The sequence below is a fragment of the Dipteris shenzhenensis genome, chromosome 17 (genome assembly GCF_047967505.1).
Source record: "Dipteris shenzhenensis isolate YYH24624 ecotype China chromosome 17, Dip_SZ_1.0, whole genome shotgun sequence".
Classification (NCBI taxonomy): Eukaryota; Viridiplantae; Streptophyta; class Polypodiopsida; order Gleicheniales; family Dipteridaceae; genus Dipteris; species Dipteris shenzhenensis.
In genome coordinates, this window is record NC_141612.1 from 13,316,711 (window position 1) to 13,341,797 (window position 25,087).

At 44.1% G+C, this 25,087-nt stretch overlaps 1 protein-coding gene across 2 annotated transcripts in view; it reads left to right on the top strand.

Annotated features, from left to right (window-relative positions):
• The window catches only part of LOC147891711 (glycoside hydrolase family 2 protein), a 165,817-nt gene that overhangs the window by 10,555 nt on the left and 130,175 nt on the right, over positions 1-25,087 (top strand). For both annotated transcript variants that reach the window (XR_015542402.1, XM_087387885.1), the window contains exons 3-4: positions 10,002-10,148; positions 19,814-19,892. Coding sequence is in view for 1 of the 2 variants with exons in the window: in XM_087387885.1 (XP_087244011.1) it covers positions 10,002-10,148; positions 19,814-19,892 (226 nt within the window). In the remaining variant the exon portion in view is untranslated. The remainder of the gene's footprint in view (positions 1-10,001; positions 10,149-19,813; positions 19,893-25,087) is intronic.

A 25,087-nucleotide genomic window follows, 5' to 3' on the forward strand; every position in this document is an offset into this window, starting at 1 on the left:
AACCTTCTCTTGCGTGTAGTGGTACTGAATTTCAATGTGTTTTGTCCGAGCATGAAAAACCGGATTGCGAGCAAGGGCAATACAGCTTTGATTGTCACAAAAAAGTGTGGTAGAAGTGGATTGATGAAAACCACAATCGAGAAGAAGGCGCCGAAGCCACACAGCCTCACAGGTGGCACTACACATAGCCCGATACTCAGCCTCGGTGGAAGATAGGGCGACCGTGGGTTGGCGTTTACTGGACCAGGAGATAGCCGCAGAGCCAAAGGAGAAAACATAGCCCGTGGTAGAGCGGCGAGAATCGGGGTCGCCAGCCCAATCGGAGTCACTCCAACCTCGGAGAGTGAGCGGGGAAGGAGAGGAACCACCGGCAGCATAAAAGAGCCCGAAAGTAGAGGTCCCCTGAAGATAGCGGAGGAGACGTCGAGCAGCTTGCCAATGAGAAAGCGAAGGGGTTTGCATGAAGGTACTGAGGGTGCCGACAGAGAAGCCGAGATCCAGTCGAGTGTTAAGTAGCCAAAGAAGAGATCCAACAAGCTGGCGGTAGAGGGAGGCATCAGGATAAGCAGTGGACCCAGAAGCAGAGAGTTTAGCGTTGGGATCCATGGGAGAGGTGATGGGCCGACAGTCAGCCATGTGGAAACTTTCGAGGAGCTCTTGAACATAGCGTTGCTGAGAGACAAAATACCCCCTCTTAGTCTGCCAAATCTCAAGACCCAAGAAAAAATGGAGAAGGCCCATATCCGTCATCTCAAATTCAGTTTGAAGAGCAACTTTAATGGCAAGGATATGATTGGTATGACTCCCGGTGAGGATTAAATCATCCACATAAAGAATGATGAAGGTATGAAGCTGTCCTTCATGAAAAAGATAAAGATTGGGATCAGCCAGAGAGGGAAGAAGGCCTTGGCCGCAGAAGAAGGTATCAATACGCTGATTCCAGGCCCGAGGAGCTTGCTTGAGACCGTAGAGAGCCTTGCGAAGGCGACAGACCATGAAAGGAGAACGAGAATCAATGAAGCCGGGCGGCTGATCCACATATACCTCTTCATGAAGATCACCATTCAAAAATGCAGATTTGACGTCCATTTGAAAGATGGGCCACTGATGGTGGGCGGCAAGAGCGAGGATCGTGCGGATGGTGCTCATCCGAGCGGTAGGTGCAAAGGTCTCCCCATAGTCGATGCCGGGTCGTTGGGCATAGCCTTTAGCCACCAGCCGAGCTTTATACTTGTCGACAGAACCATCAGAGGCGTATTTTGTTTTGAAAATCCACCGGACACCAATGACGGAACGATGTGAGGGACGAGGGACAAGGTCCCAGGTGTGGTTCCGAAGAAGAGCATGAATTTCCGCTTCCATAGCCTGTTTCCAATGAGGCTGGGCCAGAGCCTGAGGAACGGTAGTGGGCTCACGAGTGGCGAGGATGCGAGACATAAGGGCATAATTGACATGAAGGGGATCAGAAGAGGACGGTGGGAGATGGCGATGAGAGCGACGAGGCCCATCATCAGGGGGTGGTTCGGAGTAGGGATCCTCAAGACCGGAGGAGCGGAGAGTATCAATGAGCCATCGCGGAACACGTACCGAGCAGGGTTCCAAAGGAGGAGCAGACGAGGGTGGAGCCGGAGAAGGAGGCGGAGGAGAGAGAATCGGAGGTGATGTACCGGGGGACGAGGCAGGTGGAGGGAGAGAGGGCTCCGGGGCATCGGACGGATCTCCAAGAACAGGAGGAGAGTCGGAGGATGTCGGAAGGACCTGCTCGTCGAAAAGAACATCCCTGCTTACGGAGATAATGCGGCGGCGAGGATCATAGAGGCGATAGCCAGTGGAGACGGAGTTGTAGCCTACGAACAAGAGCTTGTGGGACTTAGGATCAAGCTTTCCACGATCAGATTTAGGAATATGAACATAAGCATCACAGCCAAATACTCGAAAATGGGAAACATCGGGCTTAGATCCATAGTAAGCTTGATAAGGGGTCATGCTTGGGACTGCTGATGTCGGAGAGCGGTTAAGAGTATGGATGGCGGTCATCATGGCCTCGGCCCAAAGAGACTGAGGGAGTTGACTGTGAGTGAGCATGGTCCGAGCCATTTCAACACTGGTACGATGTTTACGTTCAACCACACCATTATCAGAAGGGGTACCTGTGTTGGCAAATTCCCGTTTGACACCATGACTACTCAAGAACCGATCAAACTCGAGAGAGGTGAATTCACCACCTTTATCAGCACGAAGAATTTTGAGGGAGTGATTGGATTCTTTTTCCACCATGGCTAGCCAGGTCTGGAAACGACTGAAAGCCAGATCCTTGTGGGAAAGAAAATAGATCCAAGAGTAGCGACTGAAATCATCAACAAGGAGCATGTAGTACGAGGCTCCCCCAAGGGACATAATCTGCATAGGGCCACATAGGTCGAGGTGAACAAGACCAAGCGGAACAGTGGCACGGCGAGAGGCATGATGAGCGAACGGCTCGCGATGTTGTTTGCCCAATATGCAAGAGGGACAGAGACCTTGGCGAGTGCCGACGTTAGGGAGGCCGAGGACAAGCTGATCACGGAAAGCACGATGAAGAGCATCAATGTGTAAATGACCAAACCGATAATGCCAAAGGTCGCCAAGAGAGGTTCCTGTAAGGGAGGGAAGGGCAACAAGCTTGTAGATACCATTAGTAGAATGGCCGGTCCAAACCGGCTGTCCGGTGGCACGATCGCGGATGGTGACAGAGGCTGCTTCAAACTCAACTTTCATATTGTTTTGACAAATCTGATGAACCGAAAGGAGATGAAAGCCGAGAGACGGAACATAAAGAACACGAGAAGAGTGTTTACCCCCTTTGCCATCAGGAATAATATCAAGAGAGCCCTCTGAATGAACAGGAATAGAGTGCTTATCGCCGATGCAGACACGACCAGAATGAGGAGTGAGATCTTGGAGCAGTGAGGAGGAGGGGGTCATATGCCGAGAGGCCCCACTATCAACAATCCATTCACGAGCATCGGAGCTATGGAGAGCCAATGACTCTGCTGCAGGAAGGGGGACCGAATTCAAGAGCTCAAGGTGAACAAATGCAGGAGTAGGGGTAAGGGAAGCATCAGCCGCAGCGGCCAGAGGTGCGTCAGCTCGTTTGTGTTTGCGTTAGGGACAATTGCGCCAATAATGGCCAGGAGTGCCACAGTGATTGCAATTACCTTTGGGAGCAGGACGGTCACTGGAGGGATCTGAAGGAGATGAGTTATTGGCAGAGGACGGGGCATTCTTGGATCGTGATTTGGGACGATGGGCCACAAGAGCCTCAGAAGAACCATCAGAGGTTTTAGTGAACTGTTCCTCCTGATCCATCATCATGGGGACAAGTTCCTCCCAAGTGATGGTGCAGAGGCGGCCAGAGGTAATAAGAGAAGAATAGAATGCTGCATATCGACTGTCAGTAATAACATGAGATAAGAGAGTAATAGCCATATCTTCGGAGGAGATAGCCTTGCCTGCATGGAGGATGTCCTGATGCATGCTCTGCATTTTGTTGATGTGGTCCCGTATGGAAGGAGAAGTAGTTGGATCGAGGCGACGAAGCTGAACTTCCAAGGAAATACGTTTCATGGGAGTGACGCGAAGATACATGCCATCAAGAAATTCCCAAATAGCATGTGCAGAAGTAAGATGCTTGATATGATTGAGAACCCCTGGTTGACAATTGAGAAAGATGAACGAGCGTACACGAGCATTCAATTTATCCCAGATAAGAGAAGCATGTGGCTCCTCCTCAGGTGACGGACGAGGGATCCCGGGATCAACAAACTCAGCAAGATCATAAGATTCCAATACAGACGCCATCTGAATTTTCCAAAGAGAATAATTGGTCCCATCTAACTGCCGAGCATCTGGAAATGTAGGAAGAGTGGGAATACGTACAGGCTTGTCAGACTCTTGAAAGAAACTGGACATAGGGGATACGCGAAGATCCGGAGTAGAATCCTTTGTTTCATCAGCCATAACTGAAAACAGGGAATGGACAGCAACAAGGGGCTGAAGAGAACGGGGCTGGTGAAAAGATCAAGGTCTAGAACAGGGCCAATCTCAACAATCGAACCCAAAGATCAAGAGCCAATAAGTTCTGCCAAAAACCCCTGAATAAAGTCGTACGGGTGAAGACGGGAGCCGACCCGATGCGCGATGAAGGAAGGGGGGGAGAGGCTCTTGATGAAGCAGTAGGCTGCTATTGATAGCCCGCGGTAGCCCGCGGTGGAAAAATAAAAAATATATATATATATAGGGAGGGGAGAAGAAAGCTCTGTAGTCAGTGGAGGACAAACTTCTTCAACTTCATCAATATAGAAGTTCCCAGATCAGAGAGTAACCTGGTGCTCTGATACCATATTAAAATGGCAGCGGAAGATGCAAACAAACTGAAATTATAGAGCCACACAGAGAACACTAGAGATAACAAAATGTACCACCACTGATCTGCTGTAAATCAGCCCTGAAACCAGGGCAGCAACTGAAATACAAGATATCTTGAATAAGATAGAAAACAGGAGCTGCTGGAGAGGCTGAACTGAAGCAGAGAAAAAGGGGGGAACACAAGAAAGCTGAAGCCTGAGAGCACGGAGGCAGGAGAAGCCTGAAACGAAGAGGCAGAGGCCTGGAGCGGGGAGGCAAGGGCCCTGAAGAGGCAAGATCTGCTGCGGGAGTGTGGGCAGCCAACTGAGCAGCTGAGAGGGGGCTCTGAGGGGATGGTCAGGAGCAGGCTGTATGCTGGAGCCTTGAGGAGCTGCAAGAAGTGATGGAGGAAATGAAGGGAAGGAGGCCCTTTTATAGGGCAGGCCAAGGGGGGGAGTCGGCCAGTTTGACTGGACCGACCAGCCTGGTCGGTCAGGCCAGCTGGTCGGCCAGCCTACCCCCTCTGGCCCCCCTTGCTGCATGGGGGCTGGTCGGCTGGCCACGCCTGGAGATGCAGAATCTCAACAGAAAAAGGGCTATTTTAGAGGCCTTTTAGGTGGGAAATGTGGAGGGACTATATAAGTCCCCATCCACCACTCATTGTACACTTTTGGATGTGACATCTAATCCTATCTACTCTCTTTCTTTCTTTCTCCCTCCTCCGTGTCTGCTACTTGCTGCCTACGAAATGTGGAGGGACTATATAAGTCCCCATCCACCACTCATTGTACACTTTTGGATGTGACATCTAATCCTATCTACTCTCTTTCTTTCTTTCTCCCTCCTCCGTGTCTGCTACTTGCTGCCTACGCTCTCTCACCTTCTCTCCTCCCTACTCTCTCTCTCTCTCTCTCTCTCTCTCTACCCTTCACCCTTCTCTCTCCTTCTCTCTCCTACACCTTCTCCTCCTTTCTCCCCCTATCTCTCTTTCCCTTCTACTCCTCTATCCCCCTTTCACCAAATCTGCCCCTACCCCCATTTCTACAAAATAAGTGCTTGATACTTTGATGGGTGGTCATTATAAACCATATAGATAATGCTTCCATAACTTCAAAGCATGTACAATTGACAGGAACTTCTTCTCATATGTGATATATTTCAATTTGGCCCCTTGAAGCTTTCCACCCTCATAAGCAATGGGATGTCGTCCTGGCATCAATACGGCTCCAATCGAGGTACCACTCGCATCCGTACATACAACAAAGAACTCCTTGTCCATATGAGGGAGTGTTTACACTGGTGTAGTGACCAATGTTCTCTTAAGGTCTGCAAAAGCCCTTGGTGAACCTCTCCCCACTCATACAAGGAATGCTCTTTAACAAATCTGTTAGTGGAGAAGCAAGCCATGCAAATTTCATAATGAATCTGCGGTAATAACTACACATCCCTCTCAAACCCATGTATATTTTTTGGTATTGGCCATTCAATTATGGCCTTGATCTCTTTAGGATCAACCCAAATTTCCTTAGCTTGCCAAATGCTCTATCTCTGCCTTGAAATACTCTCTTCTTTCTATTTAGGAACAATTAGTCCTTCCTTAGGAGCTCCAGTATCTTAGCAAGGTGATCCTTGTGTTCCTTCTCATTCTGGCTGAAAACTAGAATGTCGTCAAAGAAGATTATGAGATATTTTCCCCAGTAGGGTTGCAATACCCTTTGCATCAGCCTACTAAAAGAGGTTGGAGCCTTAGTTAGGCCAAAAGGAATAACCAAAAACTCATAATGTCCAGTAAGAGTGTGAAGACCGGTCTTATGTTTATCTCCAGCTTTCATTCAGAGTTGATGATACCCATATTTTAAATCCTACTTGCTAAAAACTTGAAGCATAGCTAACAAATGATCTACTCTTGAAATCAGATAACAGTTGTTAATAGTAAGTTTATTCAAAGCTCGGTAATGTATACACATACTATATAATGATTGATCCATGCATTTTTTGGACCAATAATACAGGTGCTGTAAATGGAGAAGTGCTTCAGCTCGATAATGTATACACATACTATATGATGATTGATCCATACATTTTTTTGACCAATAATACAGGTGCTGTAAATGAAAAACTGCTTCATTGAATTAGGCCTTTCTACAATAGATCCTCAATTTGTTTTCCTACCTCCTCTATTTCTATCTTATTCATCCTATAAGGGGCTCTACATGGAGGAGAAGCTCCTGGATCCAAGTCTATTGCATGATCATCTTCTCTCTCCATAGGCCTTTTGAATGAATCATCTCTAGAAAATCGATCCTCATAAGCTCTAAAGCAACTCATGTCTTACTTGACCTTCTTTTGAAATCTGAAGATCCCTTGAGTCTCGCATGTACACTTGATCTTACTTGAAATTCGTTTTACTTGATCTTCTCCCTTAGTGCTAGCCTTTTTTACGGCTGAGTCCGCCCTTCACCTCCGGAGTGCCGAGCGTGGATGCTCAAGTATGTGTTGGTGTGTGGATTTGTATGTGTGAGAGCATATGTTTATATGATGGTCTACACCGACTGTTGGACGTTGATGATGTCAATGGGGATGTCATAGTAGCTAGTCTTTACAATGCGTGATGGAGTTTATGGTTTTCAACCTTATGAGTGAATATCATGAGATTAAAACAACACTATGTGTTGTATTTTTAGAGGATGAGTTTGGGCATGTTCTTGGATTCATCTAGATATATCCTTTGAGTCTCGTATGTACACAAGATTATAGTCTATCCCTCCTTTTATCAATCTTTTTGCTTGGGTAGGAGTAATCAATGGAATGTTATACACGTCTCAATCCCCTATAATCCATATGCTTCCATTCTTATGTACAAAACAGCAATATGACTATGAGGATGAATAGAAGGATTTGAAATCATACCACCATTATTTACCTAGGATCATGTCAACGTCCTTTTTTTTTTTGCAAAGAAAGGAACCTTCTATTAATGCTTGAATAATTCATACAAAACAACAGCCCTGAAGGTGCTGAGTATGGAAAAAACCGGATCAAGGCTGAAAGAAGAAAAACAAGCTTGTTCCAAAGAAACCCAACTCACTGCCTAGGGAATCTATGGTATAGGGGCTAACAGCCAGGTGAGGGGACTATATTGGCTCAATAGTCACGGTAGATTTCTGGGATGAGGAGGCCTTTCTTTGAACAGGGAAGGAGTGTCCTAATGGGTGAAATTTTCAGAGAAAGGCCTTTCCTAAAATCCTCGGATTTTTGCTCCCTGGATTTTCGCCTCTTCTCTAGTGCAAAATTAGGTGCTTGGATCGCCTCCCAAATCGGGTCCTAAGACCTGTCTTGAGTACCCCCTGGCGCTTGAGATGACAATTATGATTTTGCAGCCCTGAAGACCTTGATAAGGGCATGAGGCCCAGGTTGAATGGACAGCATTGACTCATGGACGTGGTTTGTCGTCGCCTCTCTGTCCGTACCTATATGGTTGTGTGCACGTGCCCTTTGGCCGCCTCTTTGTCTGTGCTCGTATGATTGTTGCTCTCTGCATAGACGAGTCGTGATCTCTATGCGATTCTCCTCTTCCTCTTTTTGTACCTAGAGTGGATCATCATTGCTTTGATACCAAATGCGAAGAACCAGAAATTCCAGAATGGAAATGGGTGCAATGAGAGTCCCCTTGTGAGAGTACTGGCTTCTATTCGACATATCTGCAAGGTAAGAGAGAGAGAGATTATTTGCTGGTTATCTAGTTCAGCTTGTTGGCTTTGCTACCTCATATTGACACTATGGAGCCTCGTCCTCGTGGTGAAGACTCATCAGCACCACTTTAAGGTAAGATGAGAAGCATGACAAAGCACTGGTGCTTGTCAACAAATTGCTTCATCAACTTGACTCACTACTTCAACCAAGGAGAACTTGAACAAGCAAGAATATTTATGCTGCATCTATTAGACCTGAGGAGGAAGCTTCCACTGCTATGTTGCATGATCTATTCCCCTATGAGGAGGTAGATGATGCTTATGTCTGTGTTTTGGTGAAGTCAATAAAGGTTCTCAGCCTTAATCGTCCCTCTAAACTGAATGTATTTGGAGTCGATGAGAGGTACTCTGCCCTGGGTTGTCCCCCAAAAATGAATGTATTGTCTTTTACTTTGGTGTGATGATATTGACCACCTAGTTCAGAGTAAGGCCATTGCTGGTCGCAAGCTGACTGAGAAGTCACTATCACACGGGAGGTGTTGGATAGTTGGACTTGCTCTTTGCAGTATTGCGGTGGAGGGGGGATCGCTCTACTCTTTGCATGTTGGGTCTCACACTCTTTGCTCTGAAAGAGGGTGTTGGATATATCATAGCCAAAGAGTGTGTTAATGTGATTTGTTGGTGTGTAGTACTTGGAGATAGTCCTTGTGTGAGTCATGTGTGAGTGCCATGTGTCACTATGGGACTTATCCCATATGCACTTGGTGCAAGTGTGTGAGTGTGTAGCCTATAAGGCTTGTACTTCACTTCTCTCATTTAGTGACGATGAATGAATGAAAGCCTTCATGGATTCTACATTTGTCTACCATTTCTTCAGTCCCTAGCCTCTCTCTCTCTCTCTCTCTCTCTCTCTCTCACTCACACCATTTTCTAACAAAATGGTGTTATAACTTATTCATTCAGCTTGTTTTCGATGGTGAACACTCTAACAGGGAACTTTGATAGGGTAGCAAGGAAGATTCTTGAAGATTCTTGAGGAGAAGTACTCTCACCTTACTTTCACTCCTTCATGGCACATGAGCTGAATACTATGTTGAAAGACATTGGTGGGTGGAGCCTTCCATTGATATTGGCAATCATGTTGTCACTTTCATCACTTGCCATTTTTTCCTATTTTGTATTGACGGCTTCAAGCTGAGATTGGCCTCCTTTTCTTGTATTTTGCATATTTATATGCTCTCTGACCTATACTATTCTTGCATTTTGCACGTCTATGGCATTATGCGCATTGCAACCATCTTCATCAATGTACATTTCAGTTTTCTATGGAATTTTGTGTGTTTTCAAGCTGAAATGGAAAGTTTAGAGCTGTTAAAAAGTGAATTTGTTTTCATATTTTGGCATATTTCCATTGTGATTTGGTGACATGTCATATGACGTGGGTTCCCATTCCCCCATCCCGAAACATTTCCATTTCCGCATTGGACATTCCCGGAACGCTCCTGTTCCCTGCTAACTATGCAGTGCAAACTCTACTAGGATAATGACATGTGGAGTACATCTCTTCCCCGGAATCATGCAGGATAGCATCATGACCTGCAGCCTCTCAAAAAGTAGTCCATTTGTCCACTTTCAGGTCTACTGCATAAGAAGCACATGCATATAGTTGCTGGTTGGACTATAGAGAGGATGCACATACATCCAACCTCATTTATTTGCATAGAGTGTTTTCTAGAAAGTAATGTTTATTTATTCAAACTCAGTGATTGATTATTTAGGACCGTAGAATTTTTCTAATGTGGTTTTGGGCTACCTCTTTCTTTAAAATTTTGGCTTTAGTGTAAGATATAAAGCAATTAAAGTAAGAATGACAGTAGAAACAAACAATGTATTAACATCGTGCCCTCTGTTGTGTTATGAAAGTTCCTTCGAATTGGCAAATGCATGGATTTGATCGCCCAATCTATACAAATATCGTGTATCCCTTTCCGCTGGATCCACCACATGTTCCTAAGGAGAATCCAACAGGCTGCTATCGCAAGACTTTTGTGGTTCCCCCTCAATGGAATGGTATCACTCAACTTAGGGCTTTATTGGTATGCGGATTGTTTGAAAAGCAGGACTTCATTCTCTGTTTACAAAAGTACCTCAAGTAGGTAGGACTTCCTTCTCTGCTTACAAAAGTACCTCAAGTATGCAGATTGTTTTAAAAGCAGGAGTTCCTTCTCTGTTTACAAAAGTACACAAGTCTCAATCTTTCAAAACGCCTTATAAGGGGGGAAAATTCATTGTTTTTGGCCTACTATTGTGATAACGTACTTAAACTATTGTGATTCATTTCTTGAGTTGTTTTATGAAGGGGGGTTTTGGCATTTAGCTTAGCAATATGCAAAGGTATCTTGAGATATTTATGTGCTTAGGCTTGCTCTACATGGTCGGATCTTAGTATGAAGACCTCTTATAAATAATTACTTTTTTCTGTGTTGTGTATGCACCTATGTGAGGGCATACAATTTATACAACGGTCTACTCAGTTAGTGGGCACAGTTAGTGGGCATTGATGATGTGAGCAGGATGTCAACGCTGCTATGGGCAACGTCTACAACCTCGTTATGAGGCTATGGCCATTGGGTTGGGATATGGCATGCTTGTAATGGAAAATATCAATGGCTCTGAAACCGTATAATTGGCTCATGCCATTGAGAAGATTTTTCTAGTCCGTGATAAGGTTGGACATGCATGTGTTGGCGGATCTCCCTTCCCCATTCTCGTTCTAATTTTTCCCATCATTGGGTTGCATTTATCCCTTGCTGCTCTCCTCTTCTCTTGCTTACATGATAGTGATTACCCTTAATCTCCTAGCAATATTGCCATGTTTCATGATGCTAATAGGAAACGCTTGGCTGAATACTCAAACCAAGAAAAGAGCTCTATTGATTGCTCACTCCTTTCCCTTCTAGTTTAGATTTGTTATCATTTGCCTCCTTGTTTCAAATGTGTAATTTATACATACGATGAACATTGAGGGAGGTCAATTCCCCTAATCATGAACAAGAATGAGCATCTCTTGTTTTACTCTTGCATGGGATGATCCGCAGCAAGTCATCTGTCCTAGACCATGTCCTGCTAGCAGAGTTTGAAGATACTCCCTTACAGATTGATGCAGCCTGAGATAGTCAGGTACCTACATAGAGTCGGGGACTTCGACACCACAACGCCAGGATGGAGTAGGCTACCTTTGCTGGCCTTGACCTCGTCTATGGCTTTGGCAGCAGTGGGAGATCAGACAAGTTGGTATGCTTGAACATCTAGATGGTTCGCAGGCCTACCTATATAGACAGATTACCACCATATCAGTATAGCCTCAAGGCCCCATCCGTCCCGCTCACCTATCACGAGATCATTAGAAAGGATCTCCTACAATTCCACACACAGAGGACTTGGCTAGCACCCCACATTCTTTTGGTAAAACTCAGCTTCTACAGAGATCATCGCATGCAGATTTTGGAGGAGAGTTTTATCGATCCTCTATTGCATGCAGATTTTGGAGGAGAATTTTATTGATCACCTTGGGCCTTACCTAGATCCATCTCCCACATGCCTTTCGAGTGTCCTCTCATTGCTACGTATTGAGATAGGATGAGTAGAAGGCACCCCACGTGTGGGACAGATCAGCATATTATGTGACCTGCAGGAGGTTGAATCAAAGGAGCACTTTGCATTTAGATGCCTCGTATACTGTAAGATCCCACCATTGCCTATTCAAGATTAGATTTTGACCACTCTCAATTTTATTGGCCCATCTTGGTCAATGACGTATGGCGACCTTCCTACTCCAGGCCCAGTTTAATAGAGATTGAATTCTTCGAGCACAGAGCTTAGACCAAGAGGGCCCAGGCAGTTGGGGCCCAGTTAGAGAAAGGTCATAGATTTCTTCCACTCACGAGACCCTGATCAAAGGCCACAAGGTACACGATGCAATTGGGATCCAAAGAACACGACATGACAGGCTTGTCGTCCTATCGACCCACATGAGTATGAGGACCATAGATCTCTTCCTTACTCTCTAACTTGGAGAGATAGATGATAGAAGTGATGGTGGCACTTGCTAGATGAGAGCTACCTCCCGGAGACCATAGGACAAGGCGAGAGGGGCCGAGGTAGGCTGCCCAGGTTTAGCAACAACAATGTCCTATCATTGACTTGCTTTCTCGATGACATGAGCCTTCATCAGAGCCACTGTTGATTGACATCATCTCTTCTATCCTCAGCTCTTCCTTACTCTCTGACTTGGGGACATAGACAACAGAAGTGATTGTGGCGCTCGCCTGACAGGAGCTACCTCCCAGAGACCATAGGACGAGGAGAGAGGGGCCAAGGTAGACTTCCCAGGCATTGTCCTATCATTGACTTGTTTTCTCGATGACATGAGCCTTCATCAGCGCCACTGTCTATTGACATCATCTCTTCTATCCTCAGCTGGTTGGCAGATTTGTTTCCCTAGAAAGCATATAAAGTTCACACATATTGGTGAACAACTGACCAATCCCCATGGCTCCCAAGCATAGAATAATGCTAGGCTAGGTGTGCCCTCCTGCAAAGACATCACGATGTAACCTTGTTCCCGATGGTGCTCATGATCTCCTTTGTCAACCTTGTACCTGTCCGAACCTTGCCGGAGACCCTCTCATAGAGTGCCATGACAACCCAATTGATCTCTTGACCATACCCTAGATGTTGCAAGCATGTGATCAGGCAAGCTCTCGGCATTGTCTCAAAAGCTTTGCAGAAATCCACGAAGCAGCAATATACCCTCTGTCTCTATGCTCTGGCCTCCTCAATGACACGTGTGAGTGTGAGTATGTGATCTTGGGTTGCATGATTGGCCCGAAAAGCCTGTGTATCCCTCAGCCCTGAGTCCTTGTAACTCTGTAAATTGGCTAATGTGTGTGTCGAGAACTAATGCATAGATCCTTGACATGACATGCCTCGCCTAATCATAATAGTCCCATAGTTTTTTGGGCTCATGGGATTCCCTACCTTGCGAATGCGGCTGATGCTGTTAAGGATCTAGGTGTGAGGGAAACCGGTGCAAAGTTCTTCGTTAAAAAGATTTGCTAAGATCTTGACCAAAGTTCTTCGTTAAAAAGATTTGCTAAGATCTTGACCAAAGTTCTTATTCCATATGCAATGTATTTAATATGAAGCTCCTCATGATTTGTCGCTCGAGCGTTATGAATCTTCAAAGCTTTGTGTTTGATGCTGCCGGCTGTGAAAAGTGTACAAAAGTAGGATGGGATAATTGTGAAAGGTCATTTGATGGCTCGTGAGGAATGTTGTGCGGTGTGTGTGCGTAGGCGTACCATAGTGTGGAATTTGTGAGTTGGGAGGAGACTTGTTGCTCGAGAAACGTCCTTAGAGTTAATACTAAATAGGATGTTAATTAACTTATCATTTTGGTGAATGAAGGCGTGCTTCTTCCGACGGACATGACAACGATACTCACATGTCGTCTCTACCTCATTTGGAAGGTGATGCTTAGTTTCAAATCTTAGTTGATGGCATAGAGCCTTACTGTCATCATCCTACCAACTATTGTAGGGTATCAAGCCAAGATGCAGTGGGGGCGAGTGGAACGGGTGGTGTGTGTGAAAGTGTGTAGAGCAGCCTCATGGAAAGAGTGGGTGATCAAAGTGGTACGATTGTCTAGAAGCGTTATGTCCTCGAGATATGTAAGTAAATTGGAAAGGCTTGCGGAGTACTTAGGTGAAAGGCTATATTAAAAAAAAAGATAGGTGTGATCCACTCACAGAGGTGGTAGTGAAATAGAGGAGTGGGTGATATGCGAGGTGAAGGCAGTGGATCCCATGAGGTCCTCAACTACATTGGAGCATTTGATTTGAGAGCCTTAACATGCTTGCCAATTTGGAGTTCAACCATGGCAATGAATTCCTAAAGTACTTAAGGGTCTTGGACTTCTCCTTCAGGAAATACAACCATGTCTTCCTAGATAATTGTCTATGAATGTCAAGAAGTAAACCTTACCTCCTATTGATTCAACATTCAGAGGACCACATAGGTCGGAATGCATCAACTCAAGGATATCTTTTTCACTTGAACTTTTTGTGCTTTCCCACTGGTCCTGTTAGCTCTTAACTCTCTACCGAAAATGGAGCCATTTGGTTGCTAAAGCATAGTGTGGTCATCGTGGATGTTAGGGTCAGCAACAATGACCCTAACTCTTGGGACCCTGTTAACCTTGACTACCTTTGCTGCAGAAGAAGGCAAACCAGGGAGAGGGGGGTACCTTTGTGACCAAGTCAAAGGAGTGGTCAATCTTAGATTAGTAATTAGGTTAGGGCCACTTTTTCTCATCCACGTTCCAAAGGGCAAACTGGACAGTTTGGCAGAGGAGGGGATACGTGTCAAATGAATATGCAAAATTCTTGATTGAGAAAGCATAAAGGCCTGTGCATTACACTCCAGTCCAAAATGGTGTGCTGGAACGTAAACATCTGTCACTCATGGAGCCAGATGCATGATTAAAGCAAAGGGAATGCCACACCAACTTAGGATGGAAACAATTATTTGTGCCAATCATGTGCTGAACTGCTGTTCCACAAGGCATTGAAAGTGGATACACCTTATCAAACTTTGTATGACAGAAAACCCAAAGGTTTGGTTGCTAAGCCTATGCACATATACCTCAAGAATTGAGGTAAGGGTTGATGATATGCATTTTCGTGGGCTATAGCAAAGAAAGCAAGGGCTACCGCCACCCTAATCCAGTCACAAAGCGGAGTTTTGTTAGTAGAGAGAACTATTTTACAGAAAGCCTCTTGCTAAACTTAGTAAACAGCAAGATCATGGTTCTTTTGATGTGTTTGACGGGTTACTGCCCATAACTTTTGATACAAAGTCTGATACACATGCTGAAAATCAGTTTTTACCGCAGGAACCACAAGTTGCAAATGCCTCAAATGAGCCTATGGGTTAGCAATCTCTTTGATGTGTATGAACTTGATTCCTTTGAGGATGCATAAGATAGTGTGCATTGGATATAGGCCATGCAGGCTGAAATAGACTCTATTCAAAAGAACCATCCTTGGGATTTAGTGGATTTGCCTGTTGGTGAAAAGGCAATTGGCATAACGTGGGTATACAAGTTAAAACAGAAATCTAATGGTACCTTTGACAGGTACAAAGCATGGTTATTGCCAAAGGCTATGCTCAGAAAAGGGGCATAGATTATAAAGATTGCTTTCCGAGGATGACCACCATTAGGTGCGTGATTGCAATGGCTGCAGATTTTGGTTGGCAAGTGCATCAATTAAACATAAAAACAGCCTTACAAATGAGGACCTCTTGGAAGAGATGCATGCGATGGTGGTTATGCCTGGCCAAGATAACAAGGTATGTGGGTTGAGGAAAGCCTTGTATGGCTCCTCAAGCTCTGTATTCTCAACAAATGCATTTTGACCAGTTGGGGTCTTTGCAATAGTCCAATTGAAAGCACCCTCTACGTCAAGAAGGATGGGGAGGATTTGTTGATCCTGTTAGGAAATGGAGTCAAGTTGAGTCAGTTTGGTGTGTTCTAGTGAGTCCTAGTGTGAGTTTTAGTCTAGTGTGTCTATGGATGCCACGTGTCACATTGGGAGCTATCCCATATGCATTGGTATCTGTATGTGTGTGTGCGCTCTATATAAGAGCTGTACTCGTCACTTGTCACATCAATCAAGTATTAAGGTACAAGCTCTTTGGACTATAGGTGAGTACTTTCAGTTATTCCATCAAATCTCCAAAGTGGGAGTGTATAAAGCATCTCCCTTGAGAACATGCACTTTTTCCAAAGAAGAGCTACAAAGCTTCAAAAGGATTGGAACTCGAGTGCCACCACCCCCCCCCCACACACACACTTTTTTTTTGGGTGAAATCTTTGATCGATTATATTATATGAGTGGCAACCTCAAAATAAGGTGCTACAATTACATCAACTGAAAATTTCAGTATATGCCAAAAAGACCTCATGATCTATGCAGCGGGTCTGCAAGCAATCGAAGAAAGATTGCTGCATAGAACGCCTAAAAAAGCCAAACAGAGAGAAAGTAGGATCACCAAAGACTTTACAATTCCTATATGTCCATAAAGTCCATAGTGCCCAGTAGCGAACCCAAACGAAGAAAAGATGAAACTCCGGTCTGGATAGATGAAACCCAAATAGCCAGAAGAACTTCCCAAACGGAACAGATGGGAATCTCGCTTGCAGGTGCTGTCGAAGCAGATCAAAAAATTCACGAGAGCACGGACAATGCCAAAACAAGTGAGGCAGAGTCTCGGAAGAAGCAGAACATCTATGGCAAAGTGCAGGAGCAATGTGTCGATGAGCTAATAGCTGTCCAGATGGAAACACTCCCAAAAGAACTCGCCAAAAGAAAACCTGTTGCTGAAGTGGTACTTTATAGGCTCAAAGTTGCTGTAATCTTTTCCTCCACCACTTGGCTGGGCGATGCATTTGCCAAAGAGAATCACCTCTCTCTGAAACCCAAGGTTGAGGCAAAAGGATTTTATACAATGCAGGTACAATAATCTGAGATAGCCTCTAAGGACGAGAAGAGGACCTTGGAGGAGTCAAAGTCCAATCTTCCAGCCGGTCTTGAAGTTCCAACGGAGGAATCGGAACAAAAGGCGAAAGCATAGAAGTAATTTGTCGCCACAAAGGACGATAATGAGAGCCCAATCCATATGTAGTGGCTGCTAGAGAAAAGGGGAGCATAGTACTAGCATCATCTATAACATCAGCAACCGAGGTGATGCCTTTAAACGAGATAAAGTAGGAACGTCGAGGTACCTGTAAAGCCAAGGGAGGCTGAAAGACTTTCGAATAGTGAATGCTTTCAACTCTCAAAGAATTCCCAAGCAAAGATTGTCGTCCATTCTATTCCAGTGAGAAAGAACATGCTTCCAGTCAAGAAGCAAGCGGGAGACAAAAGGGCATCCAGACGAAGTGCCATCAGTGCAGCCAAAAAGAAATCCCAGTGATCGAGTTGCCAATGACCAAACACAGAAATACTGATATGAGTGACCAGAGTCCTAATCATAAGAGCCCAAGGCTGATCACCTTGTAGAAATTGCAGCAACATTTTCCCCCTGTGGGCAAGAATATGCACATGAATATCCGTGATGTTCAATCCACCATGCATCTTGGGAGAACAAATGTGATGCATCGAAAGCAGCTTGAGACTTTTTCTGCCATGTTTGGCCAGAAGATTTCCATAAAGACAGACATGAAAGATGTAAGATCTGCCTTAGTGAACATGATCAATGGCAAGTAAAATTGAATATATGCCACAAGGATGGACTGCACTATTCGAAGACGAACGTGCAAAGGCCAGGTTGCCAGTTTTCAATACTCAAGCTTTTTTCGAAGCTTAGCCAAAACCCAATTAGTTTGTTGTCGGCGAGTGAGTTCCCACCCCAAAGGGTAACCAAGATGACGAACAAACTGAGTGGGTGGAATGATATCCCCGGGCCATAATAGACTATGCCAGTCTTTGGAATGCAAAGGGAGCAGCTTAGACTTTTGAAAATTAACATGAAGACCAGCTGCCAAACCATAAACAGAGAGGGCCTGCATCAAGGCACCAAGATCATGGGGCGTATTCTTCGGGGTAAAGAAAGAATCATCAGCATAAGCTTGAGCAACCATGCTGCGATTAGCATCCAATTCCAAGCCATGAAGTGATCCTGTAGCCACAAGATGATCAATATATTGCAGCATAGGATGAGTAGCAATGGCATACAGTAAAGCAGTGAGAGGGCATCCCTGGCGGACCGAACAACGAAGAGTCCACTCATCAAAGATATCCCTAGAAATAATGCAAGCCGCATTGCTATCTCTGTAAAGCCAGTAATTAACCTGCTGCATTTTTGGTCCAAATCCCAAAGCTCGCATAGTTTGTGAGATGAAATCCCATTGAACTGTGTCAAAGGCTTTTGCAATATCTACCTGCAAGAGTAGAACATCCTGCTGCGTGTATTTGGCATATTCAATCCCAATATAAGCATTGGCAATGTTATCTGTGATATGGCGACGTGGAACAAAGCCATATTGGAAGGGATGCAACCCATCATGCAAATAACCTTTAATCCGATCAACCACCATTTTGGCAATGATCTTGTAAATGACTGGCATGAGCGTGATTGGCCTTCAATCACCAAGTGAATCACATAGCTGCTTTTTTGGAAAGACCCTTTTTCCATGACACAGGCATCTACTGATTTTGCCTGCTGTATTTACCATTTGCAGCAAAGTGAAAAAATTCAACAGTGAGACCATCCCATCTTGGAGATTTCCATCTGCCACAGGATCTCAGTGCATCAGACAATTCCCTTTCAGTGAAGGGATGTTCAAGTTCCAAAGCTTGAGCATAAGACAGAATTGGATGAATATGCTGCAAAAGAAGCTGACGTGTAGACACGACCCGAGGAGAAAGAGTATCGAGATGCCCAAAATGAGTGGAGAAGTGTTGCACACATAAATCAGCAAGCTCTGAACGAGATGCTGACCAAGAACCATCAGGCATCTGGATCCGACAGATATTGGCAGCCTGTCTTTTGTAGTGTAAACTTTTAAAAAATTGCTTGGAAGAGCAGCCTTTATCCAAAAATGCCCGTTGTCTGGATCGCGTTTTCCATTTAGCAAGCTTTTTGCGATCATTGGATTGAAGAGAGAATTGAGCCTGACATAAGAGCATGCTTTCCTCTGAAGACAAAGGGTGAAGATAAGCAAGCTCAGTCAAACTCTGACAAGTAAATTTGGCATGTGCTACAGTCTCCCTTGTGGCTTGCATATAGGATTTTCCATAATCTCGAATAACTGCTTGCATCCGAGCAACAAAAGCCTGCCAGGCATAATCCAAACCAATGCGTATCTGACTAGAGAGAGGCTGAATAGCATCAGAGACCAAGGCTTTAAAGTCAACATGCTCCAGATAACTGTTATTAATCAGCAAAAGCCTTCGGCAAGGCAATCTGTCAGTGGGAAATTCATGTAAGGAAAGCCTCAACCAAAGAGGAGCATGATCCGAATGTGTGAAAGCATGATCAACCCAAATTGGACAAGTAAAGGCATCACAATGCTGTGGATCAATCTGATACCATCTGTCCAAGCGTGCCTGATAAGAAGATTGAGCATTATGCTGAAAGGTATAACCGGGAAGCATGGGCTGTAATTCCTTCCAGAGATCAACCAGGCGCAACCGAAGCAAAAAATCAGACCATGCCTGTGTTTCAGAAGCCAACATATGAGTGTGGCCTGAGGTGTTGTCACTTGATTGAGGGGCATTATTAAAGTCACCACAAATGAAGGCATGTTGTCGCCATGGATAAGTATGCATGGCCCCCCCTCCAACACACACACACTAGTTTACTCCCCTTCACCATAGAGGTGATGATTTAAAAAGCATAAATCAATGTAGTTTTCTTAATACTTGATATAGATACAATGAGATAACTTGGTCCTTTGGATTCATGATTTATGATCTCATTGATGATGGACATAATCAACTAGGATGTAACAGCAAATTTTTTAACTGTTTTGATTTCTTTTATCGTTCAGCTTACAATTAATGCTTTAAACCTTGCTCTATAACATTGGATGTGAATCTAATATATGAACGATGCATACATGAGAATCCTCAATTAAGAAAGAGGTGATTGGATCATGATTTGCACAGGGCGTCGTATATTTTTGACATTTGAAGCTGTGGATTCAGCATTTTATGTATGGGTCAACGGCACACTTGTGGGGTACAGGTACATCGATTCCGCTTCCAAACACCCACTCTCTCACTCATTCTTTTTTTCACCTTTATTCTTGTGAGTCTTTTTGCATAATAGTGTCATGCATGCTATTCTTGTCAGCTTCTCATAACACGCGTCCCTTCCCCACAAAGACATACCATCATGCACTCATAATTTTGTCTAGAATCGCTTACAAATTCCCTTCTTTCCTTTGTTTTTCTACTTGTTCTATAGGATATTTTAATTTGTAAGATTGGATATATTCTAGTCAAGTACGTGTATATATATATATATATATATATATATATATATGCTCCCTGCCTCTGCACTCCTGTCGTTGAACTTTTTTTAATCTTCATAAATGGCTTTGTAATGGGTATAGTAGCCATAGTATTGGGCAGCCTTAATTCATCACCGGAAACAATGTTCCACAAGTCTTTGCCAATTTGAATGTTCTTGATCATGGTGACCAATCAGTATGATTGGTACCATCCAATTTATCCTTGAAAACCAAAACTCTATCCAAGAAAAGGCATGTTGGCAACAACAACAGCCGAAGATCCAAAAAATGAACCAAAGTAATATCAGGTGGTGGAGAAAATGCCTTGTCTCTACTAAAAGTAGCACTTACTACTCAAATTAGTGCAGCTGCATGTTTCTTTGTTAAATGGCACAAACTATTTATGCTCAGTACCAAACTGAATACAATGGCCAAAAAAAGAGGCAAAAGCAAGCTGTGTGTGACTGGATGTTTCTTTGTTAAATGGCACAAATTATTTATGCTCAATACCAAACTGAATACAAAAAAAGAGAGGCAAAAGCAAGCTGTGTGTGTCGTAGTATCTAGTCCCTGCTATGTGTGATGGAGTTTATGGTTTTCAACCTTATGAGCGACTATCATTAGATTGAAACTGCACGATGTTGTGTTTTTAGAGGATGAGTTTGGGCATGTTTCTGGACTCATCTAGGTATATGTGTGTGACTGTTACAGCAATGCAAGCATCAAATGTATGTTTTGGAAACTGTGCCAGCGAAAACTAGCCCTTTCTTAGCTGGAAACTGTTATTGATTGCGTACATGCAGTTTTATGTAGAAGATGATGCAAAAAGAAAGGAATCCCTTAAATTGGGATGCCCACCAAGGTGCAGCTTCCCAAAATGCATCCTAGAACCTGAAACACAATACCATCCTTGCAGCGTGTAATTTTAAATGCTTTGGAGTGTATGTTGACTGAGTTTTGCCCTAAAATCACTCAAACAGAACCAAATATATATTGTTTGCAAATAAGCAGAAATGTACCACAATGCCCAATAGGAATATGTCTTGTGACATGCAAACTGAAAACGATTAAAGTAGTGAAAATCCATATTTTATAGATGGTGTTTGTAAAAATGCAGAAGTGATAGCAAGAACTGGTGCGTGTTGGGTACTGGGACAAAAAAAACCTGCAAAAAAAGTCACTAGATGTCGCAAAACAAGCTTAAGGAGTTTTTGGCATTGTATAAGCCTCTTTTGATTTCAGGTCTATACAGTCTACGAAAAAAGTGTGCAATGGCTGTATGTGTTCCTCAAGCTCCGCGTAGCCTGCAAATTGTAAAAGGATGGTGTTTGGCCGATTTTCAAGGTGCGTACTCCAACAAGTACACAAAAAATCGCTAAAATAGATGCGAGAAGCCAACACGTGGTTGTGCCTTCTCCTCATGTGATCTATATCCTTTCCCTTGCAATGGACTTCTCCTCATGGGAATGCAAATAGAGGGACGAGGGTGGTTTTAAAACCAAATGAAAGGGAGAAAAGCACAAAAGAGTAGAGAGTGAAAGCTGAAAGTGTATTGCACAAATGGGCCACCAAAAGTTGAGAATACAAAGAGACTAGGGCTCTTATAGGGAACCTTAACCTAGCCTATGACTATCTTTTCCATATAAGAATGACCACTCAAAGTTTAAAATCGACTGCTCGATGCTACTGTAAAGGCAAGCCTACTATGACCAAGAAAGAGAAATTTGTACCATGGCCTTTTTTTTTCGAGCGTCCTCCCCTTCTTGAATTTCCCCCATCCATCCTTATCCACTAGATCTTTCCTTTCATTCCATTTACACCAGACCTAATTCCTACGACAATCTAACCACTCTACCCTCCATGGGGTCCCGATCATAGCCCAACACATTTAATTGCTTATCTTGGGTCCCGGTGACCCAATTTGTGTGGAAAGAGTCACGTTCGGAAGCCCTTGTGAACCCCACCTTCCTCTGGACTCCGTGGCAAAGGTACGTGCAAAGCACCCAGGTATGGGCTCGCGCACCAGTGACACTTAAACCCACTAAACACCCCAAAAGGCCATTGACTAAATTTTCACATCAGAAATTCCCCCCAAGCTGCAAAGTACGTAGCACATACTTAACAGCTTCTTGAGTTCAACTTCTGGATAAAAAACAAAAGGTATGAAGTTGCCATCTGCTGTAAAAGAACTCGTCTAGAGAAACAAGGCCCCACTAGCCCCCACATGCATGCTGTCTGCCATGAACGATAGTTGAAAAATCAAGATTCAAACAAAAACGCTGCCATAGAGTGCATCAATTCATGCCACACAACACCTTTCCCAACGTGACAAAGGGCCAAAAAACACTGGCACAACAAAAAGATGCTGTCATAGGGAATCCTCAAACAAGAGCCTTTTGTGCTATCTAAATGCCGACACCATACTGAGAAGAACTCATATCCACATGACTATGTATAGCATCCAACCAATCAGCAGACTCACGTCCTGGCCCAGACACCACATAATTCTACTGGTCATCAGTCAACACAACTGTATCATGAGGCTGGCCCATCTCCACATAAGCCGCAGCCTTTGAGGTCAACTCCACAAACATAGATCCCTTAGGCTCACCCAGCCCATGATCTATAATGAAGATCCCTCAATAGGCCCTACTGCCTCATTCCTGTAAGCTGTAATACTCTCAGACACATCACTGGGTGACCAATGAATCCTAGGGACAAAATGAGCATCTTCCCTATCTGAAGAATGCTGAAAGGAAATTCTTGAAAGGAACTCTCCCTCAGGTATATTATCACACTGACTGCTATGCCTCACATCCCTAAAGGAAGCTTCATTCACATCCACAACCTTGTCAAAGCGTTTGAGACTTCAACCTCCTCATCATATATGCATAGTTGGAGTGCCCTCCTGGACACTAACCACCTCCTTCACTTCCTCATATGCAATCACATCATCAACCAGCTTTTCCTCCTCCACTAAAGGTGAAGGCAACAGACCATCAACACAATCTGCCACTGGAAAAACAGGTTTGTAAATTCTGATTTTTCCTGCCACACCACAACATTCAACAAAATTTTGCAACTTCCATTCTTTCTTTTCAGCAAAGACTATTGCTTCATCAAAAGACACTTCCCTTCTTCAAAACATATCTTTGAAACTGTGGTAACAGTGCATCCACAAAGAATTTTACCTTAAAATGTTCCAAGCCACCATCATTCCGAATAGGAAGTGCATCCAGATACTTTTGCCCACAATTCCATGAACCTTAATGCCACCTGAAAAACATATTTCCCTTGTAACCGCTTGAGATCCTCGATCTGATACAAAATGAGACTCTTGCAGTTTAAACTGCCCAACCATGTACCAAATAAGTGCAATGCCCTGAAGAAAATCACCCAAGAAATTAGCCCACTCTGCCTTGGGCCACTTTGTATGAGATGCATGCACATCGAAAAACACACAAATATGCTTCAGGGGCCTCTCCTTTGGATCCACAAAACACTGGCAACTCCGTCAAAGCCAAGCCACAAACTGCCACCAAGCAAACACCAACCAAACCCCAAACTATGCACAAACCTCACTGTGGTCTTTCAACAACTTCATGTTGGCACTTTTTCACTGTCTACAACCGTCTTAAAAACTGATTCAAACAGGTCCAAAGACCTCTGCAAACAGTCCTACACAGCCATTTAATAATGGCATGTTGACCCTGTAATGCATCTTATACTTTCAACTGGCTGCCTGCAGCAATTGTACATACCTCGTGCATTTACTGGTCAACTAACTTGCATTAGGGAGACCTTCAAAGTCAATCAAATCAGCCCTTGAAAACTGCACCCTAGCTGGTTCCTGCAGTCAACCTTGCTTTGTGATGCTCCTTCCTGAGCCACCACTTATACACCCGAGGATATGACTATTATGTCTCCATCAGTTCACATGCATTAAAGAACGCCTCTAAGTCAACCAAAACAACGGTCAAATCTGCTCAAAAGCATTAGTCTCGCAGTCAAACAGTTAGTTTGTAATGATCCCCAGATGGAGTAATGAACCACCACATGTTTCTGATTGCCTCCTTCAAAAGTACCCATGTAAAGGCAATGCATCCAGGCACAAAAGTGTATGGAAATCCCTGACTATCACTTTAAAAAGGAGGCCTCAATGCAAAAAAAAAACCCTCACTGGTTTTAGAGCATACTTTAAAGCTTCCCATTCTGCTTAGAGCATACTTTAAAACTTCCCATTCTGCATCTTCCCATGAAATTCCCACCTAAAATTCCAATATCCTCCCATCAAACATCTCTAGTGCCACTGCCTTATTTGTCATCGCCTTTCATTTCTATGTTTGATTGGTACGCCGCCTATTGCTTGGCAACTTCGCCCCATGCTCTTTTGACCGATCTTTACCTGTCTGATTTCTGTCATGGTTCCCTTCCATCTCTAATACTCATTTTCCTTATCAATTGCTCGATTTCCTTACCACCTCCTTCCCAAAAATGTGTGTCACGATCTGTGACGTATTCCTTTCTCTTTCTAGACTTATGGATGGTTTATTGAATGGACACTTGTGGAAGGGTATGACCTTTCGACGGGACACTTGCCCTTTCAACGGGACACTTCCTAATGAGGCACAACCCTTCACAAGAGACATTCTAATGAAGAGACATTCCTATTGTAATGTACCCTCTCATCAAGGGTCACACCCTTCACAAGGGGTACACACCTCTTCATGCACATACCCTTTGGAGTACACACCTTTTCATGTGTGACTCTTCACTCTCTATATAAGAGAGGCCAAATTGTATAGCACAGTTCTAAATATAGTAAATCTAGGATTTCTTACAGTGGTATCAGAGCAAAATTCGCTCCTGCCTGTAGGAAATGCCCTCCACCTTCTAGCGCTGATCTGATACACTTTTGCCGCTAGAA